The sequence below is a fragment of the Trichechus manatus genome, unplaced genomic scaffold (genome assembly GCF_000243295.1).
Source record: "Trichechus manatus latirostris isolate Lorelei unplaced genomic scaffold, TriManLat1.0 scaffold00075, whole genome shotgun sequence".
Lineage (NCBI taxonomy): Eukaryota > Metazoa > Chordata > Mammalia > Sirenia > Trichechidae > Trichechus > Trichechus manatus.
The window spans coordinates 7,874,809-7,893,329 of NW_004444011.1; the positions used below are offsets into that span (position 1 = coordinate 7,874,809).

General features: G+C 37.6%; 1 protein-coding gene across 2 annotated transcripts in view; it reads left to right on the forward strand.

Moving 5' to 3' along the window:
- Window positions 1-18,521, forward strand: part of NEBL (nebulette) — a 510,414-nt gene that overhangs the window by 360,804 nt on the left and 131,089 nt on the right. Inside the window, exons 2-5 of one of the 2 annotated variants that reach the window (XM_004380542.2) lie at window positions 8,006-8,078; window positions 8,869-8,946; window positions 10,187-10,274; window positions 10,362-10,433. The exons of the other annotated variant lie outside the window; for it this stretch is intronic. Of the exons in view, the coding sequence (XP_004380599.1) occupies window positions 10,194-10,274; window positions 10,362-10,433 (153 nt within the window). The 5' untranslated portion in view covers window positions 8,006-8,078; window positions 8,869-8,946; window positions 10,187-10,193. The remainder of the gene's footprint in view (window positions 1-8,005; window positions 8,079-8,868; window positions 8,947-10,186; window positions 10,275-10,361; window positions 10,434-18,521) is intronic. 2 annotated transcript variants of the gene reach the window in all.

The window sequence follows — 18,521 nt, forward strand, 5'->3', positions numbered from 1 at the left end:
GTATTTTAAATTGGGTTACATGAGTTAAAATAAGAGTATCAGTGGAGGATATTCACTATTTGGACTTTCTGCTATTTACATCATTAAATACTGAATATTACTCATTCATATTATCTATTAGATCACTCAAGAGTGAATATTTATTCTGAAAACTACTGGGACTTTTCATGTTATTCTCATTAATGAAACAAAATAGCATTTTGAAAATACACCTTGGATGAAGTTAATTAAAACATAATTTAAAGAGTTAATTCATTATTTATAATAACAATTTAAACCTTTAGTAAAATACATTTCCCATTCAGAGGACTCTGATTTAGGTAGGTCTGTAACTAAAATAGTGATTTCGGATTTCATTGCTTGCTTATTAGAATTCTGAAATCATCATCTCAAGAAGTTTGATTTTAAGTGTATTTTTTCGTAACTAACGGTATATACAATCAAAATGAAAAATAGCTAATAGTTTCTAGCCTTATAGCATTACAGTAGCGTTGTATAGTCCACTATGGTAATCATTATCCACAGCTGGCCATTGAACACTTGAAATGTGGCTAGTCCAAATTGAGATACGCTGTAAGTGCAAAATAAAAATACACTGGATTTCAAAGACTTAGTGTGAAAAAAAAAAAGAACGTAGAATATCTCAATAATGTTTATATTGACCACACGTTGAAATGGTAATATTTTGGATATATTGGGTTAATAAGATATATTATTAAAAGTAATTTCATCTGTTTCTTTTCTTTTTTTAATGTGACAGTTAAACAATTTTAAATTTTATATGTGGCTTACATTATGTTTCTATTGGACAGAGCCTCTCTAGAAAATGGTTTCTGAAATAGCCAAAATATCAGAAATAGACATGCGTGAGGGATGTCACTTTATGAGCAAATCAAAAATATGCCACCTCTGAAATCAGGAAGGAAAATTTTACATTCACAATTTGAGGAAAAAAAAGATGGATGGAGAAAACCATCTGTAGAGATAACTGGTGTATAAAATAGAAAATTAATATCTGTAAAATTGAACATGCTGCTTTCTTGAAAATGCAGCTTTTTATAGGTCCCAGAGATTTTATCATAGTCTAACAGTATACATATTCGTAACTGAACATACTAATGAATACAGACTGAGTGTCACATGTAAGGAACCCTGGTGGCTCAGTGGTTAAGAGCTCGGCTGCTAACCAAAAGATCAGCAGTTCAAATTCACCAGCTGCTGCTTGGAAAGTCTATGAGACAGCTCTACTCTGATCTATAGGGTTGCTATGAGTCAGAATTGACTTTAAGGCAATGAGTTTGGTTTTTGGTTTATCACATGTATATTCACTACCGGAAACCCACGTGGCATAGTGCTTAAGTGCTGTGACTGCTAACCGAAGGTCAGCAGTTCAAATCCGCCAGGCACTCCTTGGAAACTCTGTGGGGGCAATTCTACTCTGTCCTGTAGGGTCACTATGAGTCAGAATCGACTCGATGGCAGTGGGTTTGGGTTTATATTCACTATCTGAAGTATACTGGAGATACAAAGCCTTGTGCAGTACATGGCACAAGGTAAGATGTTCAATAAATATTTGATGAATGAATGATTGAATTAGGAGAGATATAGGTAGCGATTTTTGTCAGTTTGTTATACTGACTATCTGAAGAGACTGAGATAGTTCCTGGCCTATAGAATTCACGCAAGAAATATTTGTTAAATGAACAAATGGAGACAGATACAGTCACACCCACATGCAGTTTAAATGATGAAAAGATGTCCTTGGAGAGAAGAAATGACCACCTACATACTTTAAACTATTTTTTATTATTCAGAGGATGCCAATTATTATAAAGCATCACTAACTTTATAGCGAGGAGCCTTGGTGGCGCTGTGGTTAAGCACTCGGCTGCTAACCAAAAGGTTGGCAGTTCGAACCCACCAGGCACTCTGGGAAGAAGATGTGGCAGCCTTTTTCTGTGAAGATTTCAGCCTTGGAAACCCTATGGGGTAGTTCTACCTTGTCTTATAGGGTCACTGTGAGTCAGATCGACTTGATGACAACGGGTTTGGTTTGTTTTTAAACTTTATAGCTGTTTCTTTGTTAGGACTGCCATAACAAAAAATACCACAAGTGGGTGGCTTTAGAGAACGAGAATTTATTGCCTCATATTTTGGAGGTGAAGTCCAAATTGGGGCATCAGCTCTAGGGGAGGCTTATTCCTTTTTAGTACCCCAATGTTCCTCGGCATTCCTTGGCTCATATAGGGATCTTCACATGGTGTCTGTCTTGCCCCTGTGTGTGTGTATGTCTGTTCTGCTCTTTTTATAAGATACCACTCAGAAGAGATTAGGTTTAGGACCCACCCTACTCTGGTATGTGCTAATTAACATAACAAAAGAAAACCCTTCTTTCCAAACAGGGTCATATTTACAGGTACAGGGGTTAGGACTTCAGCATAACTTTTTGGGGGACACAATTCAATCCATACCAAGCTATTTTAATGATACATTATTTTGTTATTGTCTTATAGTTTGAGTTACATATGAAAAGAACTCTATGGAGATAATTGGAAGAAGACTCAAGAATTAATGCTTCGAAGGTGCTGAACTTGGGAGCATCAGTTGTGTTGTTTTCCCTGGTTTAAACTGTGATGAAATCATGACTTTAGAATAGAAGAAATCATTAGTGAAAGAACTTGACACTTAGGGTTCCAGTAGACTTATTGATAACTACTATTTAGTAAAGAGCAAAAACAAAATAGACACATTTCAATAATAAAATTCTAATTGTAGAAATGTACAAGTGTAAAATTTATCTTGTAAACATATTAACATAAATTCCATTTATGCCAGTAGTAGATTGGACATACATATCACAAATGAATTTGCCTTGAATATTTTTCTTAGACTAATAAACCGGGGAATAATGTCTTCAGTAAGAATTTTCATAAAGTCCAGATACGCAATGAATATTTCAGTTGGCTAATGTCAAAATGAAGAGTTCAAAATTAAGTTCAAGGCATGTAAAAGGAATGGAATAGGTGTAAAGCAGCTGTTTCCACAGTTGACCGGGAACTGTGCTGTTTGTAAAGGCTTCATGATTGAAACTGACTTAAGCTTTTTGTTCTAGGATAATTGATTTCCATACATTTACTTCATCAAGCTCTCCTCTGAGGTCTCAGACCTCTGGATGCTCCCCTTGTTCCCTCATCCCTCTCCTGTTGTATGCTTCACTGACATTGAACTTTTGATTCCTCCAAGGTTCCAATCTCACTCTTCACAAGTGTGCTTTGGATGCCTTCCCTACACCCCATCACTGCCTAATTCCAGTTTAAGTTTCATCTCCTGGGGGAGATCAGCCTATTCCTTGGTCTCTGCTAAATCTCCTTACTATGACCTCACGTAACTCCCTTACTTCCCTTTTAAAAACATGTTACACTTTCTCAAAACAGTGCCAAATCCTCTAGTTTTGCATGTGTTCACTCAAGTTATTGCTGTAATGGCTGTTTTCAGTATGCTCTAACAACCCCAAAAGCCTTTTCTCCTTGAATATAAAGTCTTCTTCATTATTTCAACATTTTAATATGTGATATTTATTTCTGGACATGTGACAAAAGGAGCTTTTCTCCATAAATTACTAGGAAATTATTTGCTTTACTCTGTTTTCATAAAATTCATAAGTCGTTTAAGCAGGACATGTTATGAATTAATTGGTAGAACAGCTATCTCTGAATGGGTCAAGGAATTGCCAAGAATCATCAAGCCTGCTCTCTTTCTGGCTCTTGATACAGTGTTGACAGCCAAGTGATGAGCTTCTTCAATAAATCCACTCTCATATTCGAGTTCTTCCAGATGTGAGAAGTAATTAAGTCTTTGCATTTACTGAAGCCTTGCATGCTTTTCAAGAGGTAACTGGCAGCTGTGGTGAATTAACTCTGCTTGAGTGCATACATATGTGGTTGTGTGTATGTGTGTGTTTTGTGTGAATGTACGTATATACAAGCACACGTATGAGATTTGCCAGTAGTCTGAGATCAGAACTGAAAAAAAAAAGCTAATTTTAATAAACACCAAAAATTTTTACAGCTGTACTTCACAAGTGAGAGAATAGGGCTTTCTTCACTATGCCTTCTTTCTATTTTTACTGAATGCTAAAGGAAAGAAGTGATAATTAAATCATTCGTATCTGTTGAAGGATTTTTCTTTAATGTGAAAATCTTGACTCATATAAACATAAAATTAACACATTTCAAAGATTTTATTTAATTCATTAATGAGGGCACCAGCACGTTGTTACAATTGGATCAAGGGTAAATTTAAAGAACCCCACATAAATGAGTATTAAGGAATGCTGAAATGAATTTACAGATAGGTGCAAAAGAAATTTATCTGCAGGGCAGTAATCATTTGTATTCCCCAGGACACAGTTAATTTGCATTTCTATGGATAAGAATCATTTGCATTGTTATCAGTTTTCAATAATTTATAAAGTAGTTAAAAGGCAATAAAAGGCAGATGTAACCCAGAAGGAAATAACTAGACAGAACACCCAGTAATCTTTTTTGGACAATGTTGAAATCTTTCACAGTCTTCCCTGATCCACCTACCACAAAACTCTAGAAAAGGGATGCTTTTTGTGATAGGCAAGCTGTTTAATCCTGCCTGACCCTTTGGCTCTTATTAAAAGCCTTGTGCTAGCCACTCAAACCTTGGGTTTCTTTTAGTGGTGAGGATTGCTAGAGTGATTATGGTATTAGCTTCAGTGTTGTTAAAACTGAGCTAATATGTCAAGTAAGTTGCAAATTAAACGAACGTTTTCTAGTTCACTGACCGTTTATGCTAATGTAGACACTGAATAAGAATACTGTTTTTTCTTTTTCTCTTAATTTATTTAAAAGAATACTACATATTCTTAATTTTGGTATCCCACACATCCCAACCTGAAAATTGTTATGTGAAAAAATATTTGCAGTTTCTTGTTTTTCTCCTCCTTTAATATCAATCTATAGAGATATATAGCTCTCATTTGTGAGTAGGGTCTATATTTGGCAAAAACAGGAATATAAAGACTGAAAAACAGTATTAAATCTTATTTTAATAGCATAATTGATAATAGCATAATTGGAGAGTTATTCAGGTTACTTTGTGGTCCCTTGATTTTCAGTTAACAAATAGTGATGAAATAGCCCTTAAAAAGGAGAAAATATGCTTAATGAATGTGAATTGTAAAATAGATTGGGCTACTAAGTAGAGCTCTTCTCTTTTAAAAAAGAAGATAAATAGCTCTATGATGCTTACATTTCTTAAGAAACTATCCCCCACCTTAGTCTCTTGTAAAGTTCTCCTTTGGGCAGATGCCAAATGATGTGGAAAACATATAAGCCAAAGGTTAAAAAAAAAAAAAAAAGTTATTCTACTTCTGGGAAGTAGTCATAAAAAAGAAGGGCAGCTAAAACTGAGTATGTGGAAAGGCTGTCAGGGCACGAAAATAGGTCAGATGAACTAATTCCTCTCTCAACCAAGCCATTTAGGGTGTAATAGGAGCCCTGGTGGTGCAGTAGCTAAAGAGTTCAGCTGCTAACCAAAAGTTGGCAGTTTGAATCCACCAGCCATTGCTTGGAAACCCTATGGGGCAGTTCTACTCTGTCCTATAGGGTCCCTATGAGTTGGAATCCACTCAGTGGCAACGGGTTTTTTTAATTTTGTAGTAAGAAATATTGAATTCATTTTTTTTAATGGAAAAAAAAATCAGTTTTATCCCTAAAAGTTTTTCTCAACTCAGAATTGAATCTTGATCTATTTCTTTTTAAATTTGCTTTTTTTTGGTGTTTTTGAGAATATACACCAATTCAACAATTTCTACATGTACAATTCAATAACATTGATTACATTCTTCGAGTTGTGCAACCATTCATTCTCACCCTCCTTTTCTAAGTTGTCCCTCTCCCATTAACATAAACTCACTGCCCCCTAAGGTTCCTATCTCGTCTTTTCAGTTGCTGTTGTCAGTTTGATCCCATATAGGTAGTTCTTAAAAGAACATAATGCTCAAGGCAAATCTTGGTTTCAGTAGTTTGTTAGGGATTTTCCTTTCCAAATCACTTATCACCATGGTGGGGAAAAGCATGTATTCTGTCAATATGAAGAAAAGAAAGGAGAAAAAGTGAAATTAAATATGAAATCTGTCAACAACCAAGAGATTCTTACAGCCTGTAAACTTAAGAACACTGAAGAGAGTCAAGCACTACATGACTTAAGATGGTGGTACAGATGTGTTTCCTTGGTCAGGTGTGATGTCTCTAGAAACATGCATTACCCATGTGATGTGGGCAGTTGCTATGGAAATATGTTTGCTTACAATAAACATCTAAGTATAAAAAGGTTGAAGACTTCTGTATTATAAATACACACCTTAACGTTTATCTTTAGGCCCTCAAGTTGTAGGAGGCCCTTCTTACCTTTAAAAAGATATTGATGGCGTATCGTCCCACCTGTTCATATGAGAAGACACTTTCATTATCAAGTGCTTTTCCTGTAACTGTGTACAATTATTGGACAGTTGAAGAATCTTTTGTTTCTAAGAGCTTTTATTATTTTTAAAATGCTTTCCTTTCATTAACTGACAGCTATTCAGATTTTCTGTTTAATTATGGAGAATTGGAGACAGAGAGGGATTAAATAATTTGCAGCAGAGGATGTGGTAGAACTAGCCCTGGAAGTTAGAGGTCTAGTCATATGTAATGTGATACCCATCTTGGTCTCATGCTATGTCATGGATAGAGTACTAAAGTAAAAAGTAGACAACATAAATGAAATCCTCAATAAATAAAGGGATTAGGAACTACACAGATATTCCCTTTTGGGGTGTTCCAAGGTAAAAATATGTATATATAAAATCACAACAACGAACTAGGTTACCAAAAAAAAAGGATGTTAGGGAATTTTGAAAAGTGATAGTTATCCATGAAGAATTCTTTCTTTCTTCTTATTCTTCAAGTCAGATTTTGGAGCTATTGACAAGAGAGCTTTGCTGTGATGAAGTGCAGGGCTTGAAATTTTTTAGAAAATACATGAATTGTATGTTATACTTGCAGGTGAAAGGAAGAAGGATGCATTCAATCAAAAGTAATGGTGTATCTAGCTTGCCAAACAATCCATTAAGGTGTTCACTCAGCAAGTCTTGAATGATAGGCTTTTTATTTCCTACCTTATTTTAGTGGAAATTATATTTTAAGCCATTGCATCCCTAGCACCAGTCACAGTACCTGGCTGAACAACACTTATTTGTTGAATGAATGAGTGCTCGTATTAGTTTCCTAGAGCTGCCTTAACAAAGTACCACTAACAAAGTACCACATATAACAAATTGGGTGGCTTAAAATGCAGGTGTTTATTGTCTCACAGTTCTGGGGGCTAGAAGGCTGAATTCAGGATGTTGGAGGAGCACTGTTCCCTCCAAATGCTCTAGGGAAACATCCTCATCTCTCCCAGCTTCTGGTAGCCCCAGGTCTTCCTTGGCTTGCAGCTGCAGCACAATCCAGTATCTGCCGTCATAGTCACAAAGCAGTCTTCTCTCTGTATGTGTCTGTGTCTCTTTTGTAACGACACCACTCATATTGGAATAGGATGCACCCTACTCCAACCTCACCTTAACTAATAACACACCTTCAAGACCCTATTTCCAAACAAGGTCACATTCACATGTACTGGGGGTTAGGACTTCAACATATCTTTTAGAGAGACACAGTTCAATCCGTTACAGGGCTCTAATTAAGTTCTGGTCCTGGTACTCCATTGAATAATGTTGTGAATGAGACAAATAGTTAATTTCTCTTAGCTTTAGTTTTCTGCTCTGTAAAGAGGAGAGAGCTTTAGGTAGAATGTTTTCTTAAGAACCCCTTTGGCTTTAAAATTCTGATTCTAAAATCTCTAATTTTAAATTATGTTAACGTTGCATGTTGGTGCTTTGTTTTGCTTTCAAAAACTTTTCTGCATTAAATCTGAAAAGATTATTTTCTTCCAGCTCAGCGGAGAGTCGTAAGAACTTGTTACATGATGGGAAATCAGAAAATAGCTGCTTTTGAAGCCTGATGAAGGTAATTCACTATGGGGAATAGATGTCACCATGAGCAACACAAGTATTGACACCTCAAACAATGGCCAAGAGGTGTGTCTTAGGCAGCTTTGGCAAGATTTTCTCCCTATGCTTTTGGAGATTTGCAAGAAAAGCTTATAGAAATTACTCTTCCCTGTTCCCAGGAGAAGATCACGGCATAGATCTTCTATAGAATATTAGAACAGTCAAGGGGACTTGCGGGAAAGAGCCCACAGACTCAGACCCCAGAGTCCTGCAGAGTCCACACGTTCTGCTTCTTTTTGGAGCAAATGTTAACATACAGAGACTTTCCTTATAGAACCCATTACACTTGGCAGGATTGACACGTTTGGCATATTAAAGTTAAGGTGCCCAGGTTCATACCCTTACGGCAATTTTCTTCTTCTTCTTTTTTTTTTTTTGGCATTTTGCTGGTAAGCAGTGTATGTGATACCATTAATTGAGTCTGTATCAAAGATGTTTCATGAGAAGACCAACAACTCTTCTAGTATGCACCATTTTGTCATAATAGAGCAATATTTCCCTAAATTATATTTCACAGAACAATGTTAGTTTTCTGAGGTAGCCGGTATCATTAAGATACATACATAAAAGGATTACGCTTTTGAAAAATGCTGGATTAATCAAACCTAAGTAGGTTTCTTGGCTGTAGTTCTTCTCAGAGCTTCTAATGTGTCAATATACGATGTGGATCTCTAACTGGCAGCTGTAAGATACAGTATATAGGTTTTCCCAAACTAGTATAAGAAACTCCCTTTTTTTCTCCCCAGGTTCAATGGAACACAGTTTGAGAAATAATCTTATACATGATGACTGTGTGGAATTTCTCGCCAGATTTTTCAGTTTAGGTAAAGCCAAAGCAGATTTTGTTTTGTTTTGTTTTTAATAAATTCAAAACTAGATGTGATGTCAAGAGAAAACAACATTGTGCTTGGTACTTAGGATGATGTACTGTTTTCAGTAAAGTTGTATTTTATGTAATTGGTTTCATTTTTCACCATAGGATGTTTTTAATGTCCAATACTGATGTGCTGTGGCTTTGTAAAGACTAATTTACCCTTAGGATTTAAATAATCAAATGGATAAATTGTCGGTTGTATAGAGTCTTGGAATTGACATTAAAAGGTTTATTTTGAGAAATTGATTTTTAATTGTATAATCAATGATGTATACCATATTATAAATGTTGTAATAGTTTACATTTCCAGGCTTTTTCAAGTGTGGTACACAATGAGGAATATACACATAACTAGTGAATTTGTAAAAACTGACACAATGAGCAGAATTGAAAGAGTGATTATTATTTTTTGAAACAGGGATATTTCTAGAATTCTCAAATGATATAGAAACATACATTTACTGCACCTTCTCATTTTTAATGATGTTTACAGTGAAAACAATGCAGTATTCCCCAATATAAGATTAAGTCATAATTAACTCAGGATAGCTTCTCTGATGTGGTTCAGAGGGCTTTTCATAATAAATTACTAGTCTCTAATCAGCTAATATAAAGTGGGTATTTTCTGAATGTGAGAAGTAGGCGCGAGTCACATAAAAAATATACGTTAATAAAATGAGTTTGAGCAATCTAGATTCAGCATACCACATGAGAGATATGGCCAACATTCCAGTGAAAGCTTTATTTAGATGAAGGTGCTGCAGAGTCTTTGAGATAATAGGCTTTCAAATGTGATATCTTGAGTGTTATATAGCTGAGCAGTTTTCCCGTAATCTTTAAGTCCTTTTCAAACTATTTTATGAATGAGCTGAATTAATACAATTTAAAAAATTTTCTCTTTTGGATTTCTTAGCTAGTTTTAAGATCAGTTCTTAAAATTGAATTTTGTCTGTTAAGATATTTTTACCATTTCTGAGGCTAGCACTGCCAAGGCATCTGCTATCCATTCCATTCAATCACACACAGTTGTGATAAGGAGAGTTAAGTGTGAGCTAAATAGGGCTGAGGCCTGGGCAAGGTCATTTATACCAGAGCGCCAGAGACACCAAGATCTCAAAGGCACTGGAACACTTAAAAAGGCGCTACACTAGTGAATCTAAAAAAAAAAAAAAAAATTTGTTTTTTTAAAGGATAACAATGAGGGTCCCTGTATTTGAGGATTTGAAAAATGAAACCGAAGAGGAAAAAACGGGGGAAGAAGAAAATGAAGAAGATAAGGTGAGTGAGGATGTACCTTCTGTAGAACGGTATTTGTTCCTCTAAGTAGATGATGAGAAAAATGTTCCCTTTCCTTTTTTCGAACAGGTATTCTGTAAGCCTGTTATTGAAGACCTAAGCATGGAATTGGCCAGAAAATGCACAGAACTCATTAGTGATGTAAGTGGTTTAAGTCATTTTTGTCTTGTTTTGCATTGTGCGGGTGGCACTATTATGTCATAGAATCACAGAGCTGGGGAGAAAATCCTTGAAATCATCTATTAAAGCAGTTATCTTCCAGATCATAGAACTAAGTCCAGAAATTTTGAATGATTTCCCCAGGGTCACCCATACAGAAAATTTCTGTGGGAGCAATCTCCTCATTCCCAATTCTGAATCCTCTCCATTATGGATTTCACTGTCACTCTTCACAGTCATAAAACATTGAATTTCAGAGTACATCTCATGTGAGAACCCTAAGGATTTTAAAATTTGTATAATGTTGTAATTTGTTTGGGGATGATCTTTGTCAAAATTAGTGATTTTTAACTTTTTGGGGAACGTTTTGAAGAATCTGATGAATGCAGTAGTTCTCCTAACTGGGAAAGTGCATATACCTGTAAGCATGTAACATTTGTTTACAACTAAAGGAGTCATAGATTCCTGAACTACATGTTAAGAACCCTAATCTAGATGATGATGACATTAGTAAAAGGAACATTTTTGTTGTGATTCTTTTCCCCCAATAACTGGGATTTGTTTATGTTTCAAGGGAATCAGAGAATTATGGAATTATTTAACACACACATACACACATATGTATATATATATTTGACATACATATGTATATATATAGGAGCCTTGGTGGCTCCTAACCAAAAGGTGGCAGTTTGAATCCACCAGCCGCTCCTTGGAAACCCTGTGGGGTAGTTCTACTTTGTCCTATAGGGTAGCTATGAGTCGGAATCGACTCAGTGGCAACCCTTTTTTTTTTTTTAACGTGTATATATACACACATACAGAGTAAATACGTACAGTAGAAGTCTAGAAGCACAAAGAAAAGTATTGCTCAGTAGGAGGTGAGAATTTAGATGATCCTCTGGTACAGAGGAAAGAAGGATCATGTAAAGTGAGTAGTGTCTGTACCTTCATTTAGAGAGACAAGATAATAGTGGTTGGTTGGTAATGAGCAGAGTGGTTAGGATATTTTATAAATGTTTTTTTTCAAAAGAAGTCAATCCTAGGAAGTAGTGTAGCGTGCTCGCAAGTCCCCTAGAGTCCATCTGCCTGAGTTGGACTTAACAGTAACCTTGAGCAAGTTATGTGACCGCTCGGGGCTCAGTTCCTCAAGTCTAACATTTATAATAGTAAGGCTAAATAATGGTAACACATCTGAAATGCATAGTAAACTGTCTGGAACATAATGATTACTCAATAGATTTTCTTATTAACTACTACATCTGTAAATTACTTTTGCATCCCTCCAGTCGAATTTTATATATGACACTGTTGTCTTCTGGTGTATCAGAAAGAACCAAAAGATGGTGGGAATCGTACCTCTTCCCATATACTTGATATGAGATGTAATTAAATTTTGAATTGTCTCTTTGTACTATTACTTAACAGTCATAAGCTGATGTACGTGTAAGTTCTTTGTAAACTGTAATAATAATAATGAAACAACAACAATAATAATATTAGTGGCAGTTAAGATTTATTGAGTATTGTGTGCCAGGCACTGCAACTTGTAGGGTAGGTTCTGTTATTTTTCCTATTTTGGAAATGAGGAAATGGAGGCTCGGAGAAGTTAAGTAACTTGCACAGATTTAAGCAGTGGAATGGGACTTGAACTCCAAATGGTCTGGCCAGAGAACCCTTTCTCTTATCTACTCTATTATTTTGTCTCTTGCTGTAGATTTCCATGCAAAGTTTAGCTTAGCTTTTTTTTTTTTAATTTAGTATACTAATATTAGTAATACTAATGTTATCATTTAAAGCATTAAGTTCCATATCTCTAGAGATAGTACCTCTTTCAGCTTTGTATGTTTTTATTGAAGTGTAATTGTGGCCAAGCCAAATTGTATTATCTAAACCATTTGGACTAAAGTGATAACTGTAGTTAGTAGGTGATTTTGTTGGAGTTATCTTAGATAAGACCATTTATCAGTGACTCTCAAATCAACCCTATGGTGAGAGGTGATGGGCTTTACCATTTTTAAAAAGTAAATGCCATGTTATTTCACTCCCATGTGGGTGAAATCAAACACATGACAGTAATTTCTATTTATTATAAAATAATGTTACATGACAGAATGTTTGTACTACTTAATATTTAGATCATGACCTAAGTTTATATCTGTGTACATGTTTACTTTTTGTTTCCAAATAGAATTCTAAATGTGTTAAGATACTGGTTTAATTTTTATTTTAGATTGTATTTTATTATATTTATATATAAAACTATATTTTATATAGTCTGAAAAATTACTCTTTTTGTTTCTAAAAAATGAAATGAGGAGTTTGAATATAGAGTATAAGTAAAATCATTTTTAAAACAAATTTTAATTTATCCTTCCTGGAAAGTCTTTGCTTATTGGATGAATAAAATTTTAAGTTTTTTAGAAGTTTGGTTAAATAGTACACCCACTCCTTACTTATCGACATGGTTAGGTTCCAAAGTCCAGGTTGTTCTGTAAAAATCAGTGTTAGGCAAAAATAGAAGATTTTTTTTTTTCTGTTTTCTGATCATCCATTTGTCCGGTTTTTTTAATTTAGAAAATATGATCATGGAAATAATAACAGCTAAGATTTGCTGATGTGCTCATCACTCTGACGAGTCCAGTTACGGATTCTTACTCTGTAGAGAAGGAGGCTTGGAGGAGACAAAGCTGGATAAAGCCGGGCTTTGTGACTGGAGGGCCCAAGGCTCAACCACTTCACCTTCCTCCTGTGCTGGGTCAGAGCTTCCCACTTGGAGCTACCTCCAGGGCTCCACTCCCACCTCTGCAAACCCTGTGTTCACTACCCAGGAGCTTGCTCTGTACTCCTGGTCTGGATAGTCACTGAGGCTCTGGGATTCCTAGGAGGAGTCTGCAAGCCTGGCTGTGCACCCAGGCCCACCGAGGCAGAGGCTTCAGGCCTAGTTCCGCTCACTTTGGGATGTCATTAAATTCGCACGCATTTTTCTCAAACACCCTCTCCGATGCCTCTTTCTTTCCTCCCTTCCCACTCCATAACAATTTTGAGCTGCAGGGCCTCAGGCTGCACAGGAGCTGGGAACCCAGAAAAGGCCCTGCTGGCTCTGTGAGGCCTTTGCATCTGCGTGGAGGCTGTGGCCACAGAGGAGGCCGGCCCCATGTGGCAGCTGGACACTGCTGACAAGAGGCAGAGGAGGATGTGGAATAGCGGGGCCCAGCTTCCTGGAGGCCGCCTGGAGACCCTCCTCAAGGGAGGGGACACTTCGCAGCCATTGCCACCAAGCCCACTGCCTCCTTCGTGTACAAAAGAGTCAGATAGTAGATATTTTTGTTGTCATAAACGTGAAACGTCAAGAGAATAAGATGGCCGATAAGTAAGGGGTAGGTGTGTTATTAAGTAATAACTTCTTTGTTTTTTCTCAGTATTAGCAATGATTTTATATGGAGCACATGCACGTGAACTTCAATTTGAAGTTCTTATTTCTGTTGTATTGTCTGCGTGATTAGATGGTTATTTAAAATGTGTATTGGAAGCTGCATCAATCATGGAGCTAAAAGAGATACAAAAATTGAGAACTTGTTTTACTGAGTTAGACGTGCTTTGCAGTCAAATCTGTATTATGTCTCTGATAGTGGCCCATGTATTAGTGCCCCATATTTAACATAGTCCACAGTTCTTTTCCATGCCCATAATCTTAAACACAAAGGAGCCCTGGTGGTGCAATGATTAAGCGCTCAGCTGCTAACCAAAAAGTTGGCAGTTCTAACCCACTTGGTGGCTCCTGGATCTGCTCTCATAAAGATTTAGCCAAGAAAACTCTATGGGGTAGTTCTGCTCTGTCACATGGGCTCACTGTGAGTCAAAATCGACTCAATGGCAACCAACAACAACAATCTTAAAAGCTAAGGACAAACCTTCAAGTATCTTAGTTTTGTTTTATAATCCATTATATCCCAAAATGTCATCCGTATATTTGCCTAAGCCTTTTTTGTTTGTTTGAAGGTAGTTTTGTTTTCAGGCTATGTTACCAAGTGAATTTGGTGTAGTGTTTGCCTACTTTGTAGAGTACTACATCTTGAAGCTTTAAGAAGCAGACTCACATTCTATTGATCAAGTCACACACAGCTGGTGAGTCACAGACTCAGGGTTTGAAACAAAAGCCTGGGCCACCATGATGTCCTTCTTCTCCTGCTTTGTCTGCCAAACACCCCACATGCAGTATTGTATGCCTTTCCACAGCAAGCCTATACCACAGGTTCTGTGAACCTCAGTTCAGACATGGTGAAAGCAAAGCCCAGAGAGGTTGAGTAGCTTGCCCAAGACCACCTGGCTGGTCAGAGGTGGGGACAAGTTTTAAGCTGAGGTTCAGCTGAGTCTAGAGCCCGGTTTATACCCACTTCCCACTACCCAGTGCTGTCGAGTTGCTTCCGACTTATAGTGACCCTGTAGGACAGACTAGAACTGCCCCATAGGGTTTCCAAGTAACAGCTGGTGGATTCAAACTGTCGACCTTTTGGTTAGCAGCCAGACTCTTAACCACTGCGCCACCAGGGCTCCTCACTTCCCACTAGGCTTCATTTTTTAGATAAGAAGGGTGATTTTATGAGTTTCTCTTCATGGAGAAGCCTTTTGACACCCCCTTCATCATTCTAATTTTCCCTCTTTGGACCTCTTCCAGCTTTTATGTGTCTTTATTGGGGTGTCATAGCCATAGGTGTACACAGCATTCCAGATGAGGATGGCCTGTGATTGACTGGGGTTATGTTTCATTTTTGCTTCTAGCACCCTTTGTGATGAATTTTTTTTAGGTGGGGGCTGCAGAAAACTATTAGCTCATTCTCTGTGGGACATCATCCTCAGTGACTCTCCTAATTTCTGACTTGTAGCTGATAGCTGAGGGCCCATCATCTTCTAATAGCAGTTTGAATTATTTTAACCTTGCTAGTGATGAATCTGAGCTGTAGTTTTCTGCCCTCTTGCACGGCACTTTGAGAGCTTCTGCAGTTTATCTCCTTCAGTTTGGCATTTCACTCTCCTCGAGAGCTGAGGGTCATCGGCAGACCTGCAGGCTCCGCTGTATCATACCCTTGCCAGATAATTTATAAGAATGTTAAGTAAGATTGGTCTAGATAACAGTCCTGGGAGGCCTGCGATGCTTAGAATTCTCCACAGAGAGAGATGTCAGTTTCTCAGGTTAAGTGGCTCCAATTTGGGGATCAGTATCAGATATTTTTCTTTTCTTTGTTTTGTTTTTGGTTTTAGTCCCATCTAATTTCTGTTTTGCACTGACTCTGTCCCGCATATTTGCCTTTCCCTTTGCATAACTCACTTCCCACTTCTGAAAGACTTGTTTCTCTGGGACAGCCTGTTATTTTTAGTTAACCATATCAAGCTTTTTATTTCCTGAGATATTCTTTCTCTAATATTCAGTGCTGATTGTCAGACAATTAATCAATTCATTGAATAAATCAACCCTATGGACCATATTGAGCAATCAGAATCATGGATTTAGTAGCCTTCTGTCAGGTGGTTGTAAAAAATATTGGGTGGAATGAATCTTTTGTATGTTAATTGTAAATTAGCCATAGCAATCTTATGCAAAGCAAGTTTGGCCACATCTGCACTGAGCTTCTGATGCAATATTTTGGTTCAAACCTTTTCAGAGTGTTCATTTGCATAGCAGCAAAAAGAACATTTTCCAGGCGAATGAACATTGCTTGTTGTGGGTAAATCCGTCCAATGCTGAAAACAGTTGATTCTGTGGTGACCCCTCCAGAGAAAGCCCTACCTGTGTTAGAGAACCTGAGAGAGCAGACTTGATTATGACCCCCTCCTCCTGTTAACAGGAGCCCTGGTGATATAACCGTTAAGCGCTTGGCTGCCAACAGAAAGCTTAGGGGTTCAAACCCAGCCAGTGGGTCTGTGTAAGAAAGACCTGGCGATCTGCTTCCATAAAGATTACAGCGTAAGAAACCCTATGGGGAAGTTCTACCTGAACGTGGGGTCCCTATGAGTCAGGATCGACTCGACAACACCTAACAACAACAACAACCTCTGTTAACAAACAGCGGTGGAGCCAAGGTTCTTTCTTCCAGGGTTTACTACACTTAACCAGAATGATTTCACTTGTGAAAAAACTTTCTAGGTGCTTTTGGGTAAGAATGCTTGTAAAAGGAAATATCCTCAAACATTTCCCTATCTGTCATTCAGTTTCAGCCATTAACTGATTATACTAAGTTAAAGAAACTAGGTCAGGAGTGGGCAGCAATACTGAACTAAATTTAAGCTCTTAATTGTAGTTGAAACAGTGGTGTTAGTGGATATAGTCAAAGCAGAAAGTAATTACTTGAGGCATCTTAATAACCATAAAATCATCAACTTGACCTTTTTTTTTTTTTTTCCGATTTGAAAATAAATTGGGGTTGTGTATTGGGTATGAGTGCAGATGGCTGCAAATAACAGGAAAACCCTAATGCTGTGGCTTAACAAATTAGCACTTTCTTCCCCCCCGCACATATGAAACCTAGATGTAGGTGGCCCAGTCTTGGATGTTATCAATCTCTCTGGCTCCTTTCTTTCCACTCCACGTTCAGTAATATGGTAGCATATTGCCTTATGATAGCATCATTGTTGCTGCTTCTTTGTGATCAGGGAAGGAAGGAAGTGGAAGGGCAAAGAGGCAAAGGACTGTACCAGCAAAGTCTCTTTATGCCAGAAACATTAGCAACACTGCTGAGAAGACTTCCACTAATGTCTCATGGCCGGAGCTAGGCACCTGGCCTCCCAGACCAGTCACTGGCCAAGGAGAATGAGATGACCATGATTGGTCTAGACCAATTTATCATCTGAGGCTGGGGCAGAGGCCTGGCTACCCTGAGATCAGGTGCTGTCATGAATCCCTTCGTGTTGTGTTAGCAGGGAAGGAGGTGTTGGATAGACAGCCAATAGATGGTGCCTACCTGAGGCTGTAAAATGTAGACGTGGGTGGCACAAACGGTTTGCACTTGACTGCTAAGGTAAAGATTGGCAGTTCTAATCTCCCAGCAGTACCGTGAAGGAAAGTTCTGGCAGTCTGCTTCCATAAAGATCACAGCCAAGAAAACCTTATAGAGCTCAGTTCTACTCTGTAACACATGGGGTTGCCATGAGTCAGAATCAGCTCAATGGCAATGTTTTTTTTTTTTTTAACCAGAGGTTGTAAAATGTAGACATTATTAGGAAAGGGCTATCTACTCAGTAGTTCAAACAGTTAATGTATGTGGCAGCTAACCAAAAGGCTGGTAGATTGAGTCCACCCAGAGGTGCCTTGGAAGAAAGGTCTGGCAGTCCACCTCTGAAAAATCAGCCACTGAACACCCTACAGAACACAGTTCTACTCTGAAACACATGGGGTCACCATGAGTCGGAGTCAATTTGATAGCTACTGGTTGGTTATCTGCTCAGTGATTTTTATTTTACCCAAGATTTTATGTCATTCACAGATACAGTTCCTTTTCACCTTTCTTTACCCGTCATCCTGGCATGAGAAGGCTACTGATTTGTGGCATTCAATATTTATATAAAAATTAAAGATGGTTTTCTTATTGCCCTCCTATTGTATAACTCATTAGACATCACACACACACACACACACACACATGCACACACACTCATGTATCTGTATCTTTGAATAGAGACCCAAGAGAGAAACGGAGATCATTTACGCTTGAAGTATTTGCCTGTGTATCAAAGTAAATACTTCACCCTTACCAGTGCTCCTGTCCTGAACATTCTGCTTGTGTCAGGGCTTATCAGAGGTCTGTAGCCATAAGTACATACCACCGCAGGGAAGAATGTGAATGTGATGGAGAAAAGATGGTGGCAAAAGATAAAAATAATGAGCCAAACTTAAGGCTAATGATAGGTTATTTTCTCTCACACTTAATTATGTAACGGACGTTTTTTTTTTTCTCCCTATGATCAGAATAGCCTACTGTTTATCATACTGCCATTAATGATTTAATTACTAGTGACTGAGGAGGGTGATTTGCAGAAACCTAAAATTATGGCTAATCTCTGAGAAGAAAAAAA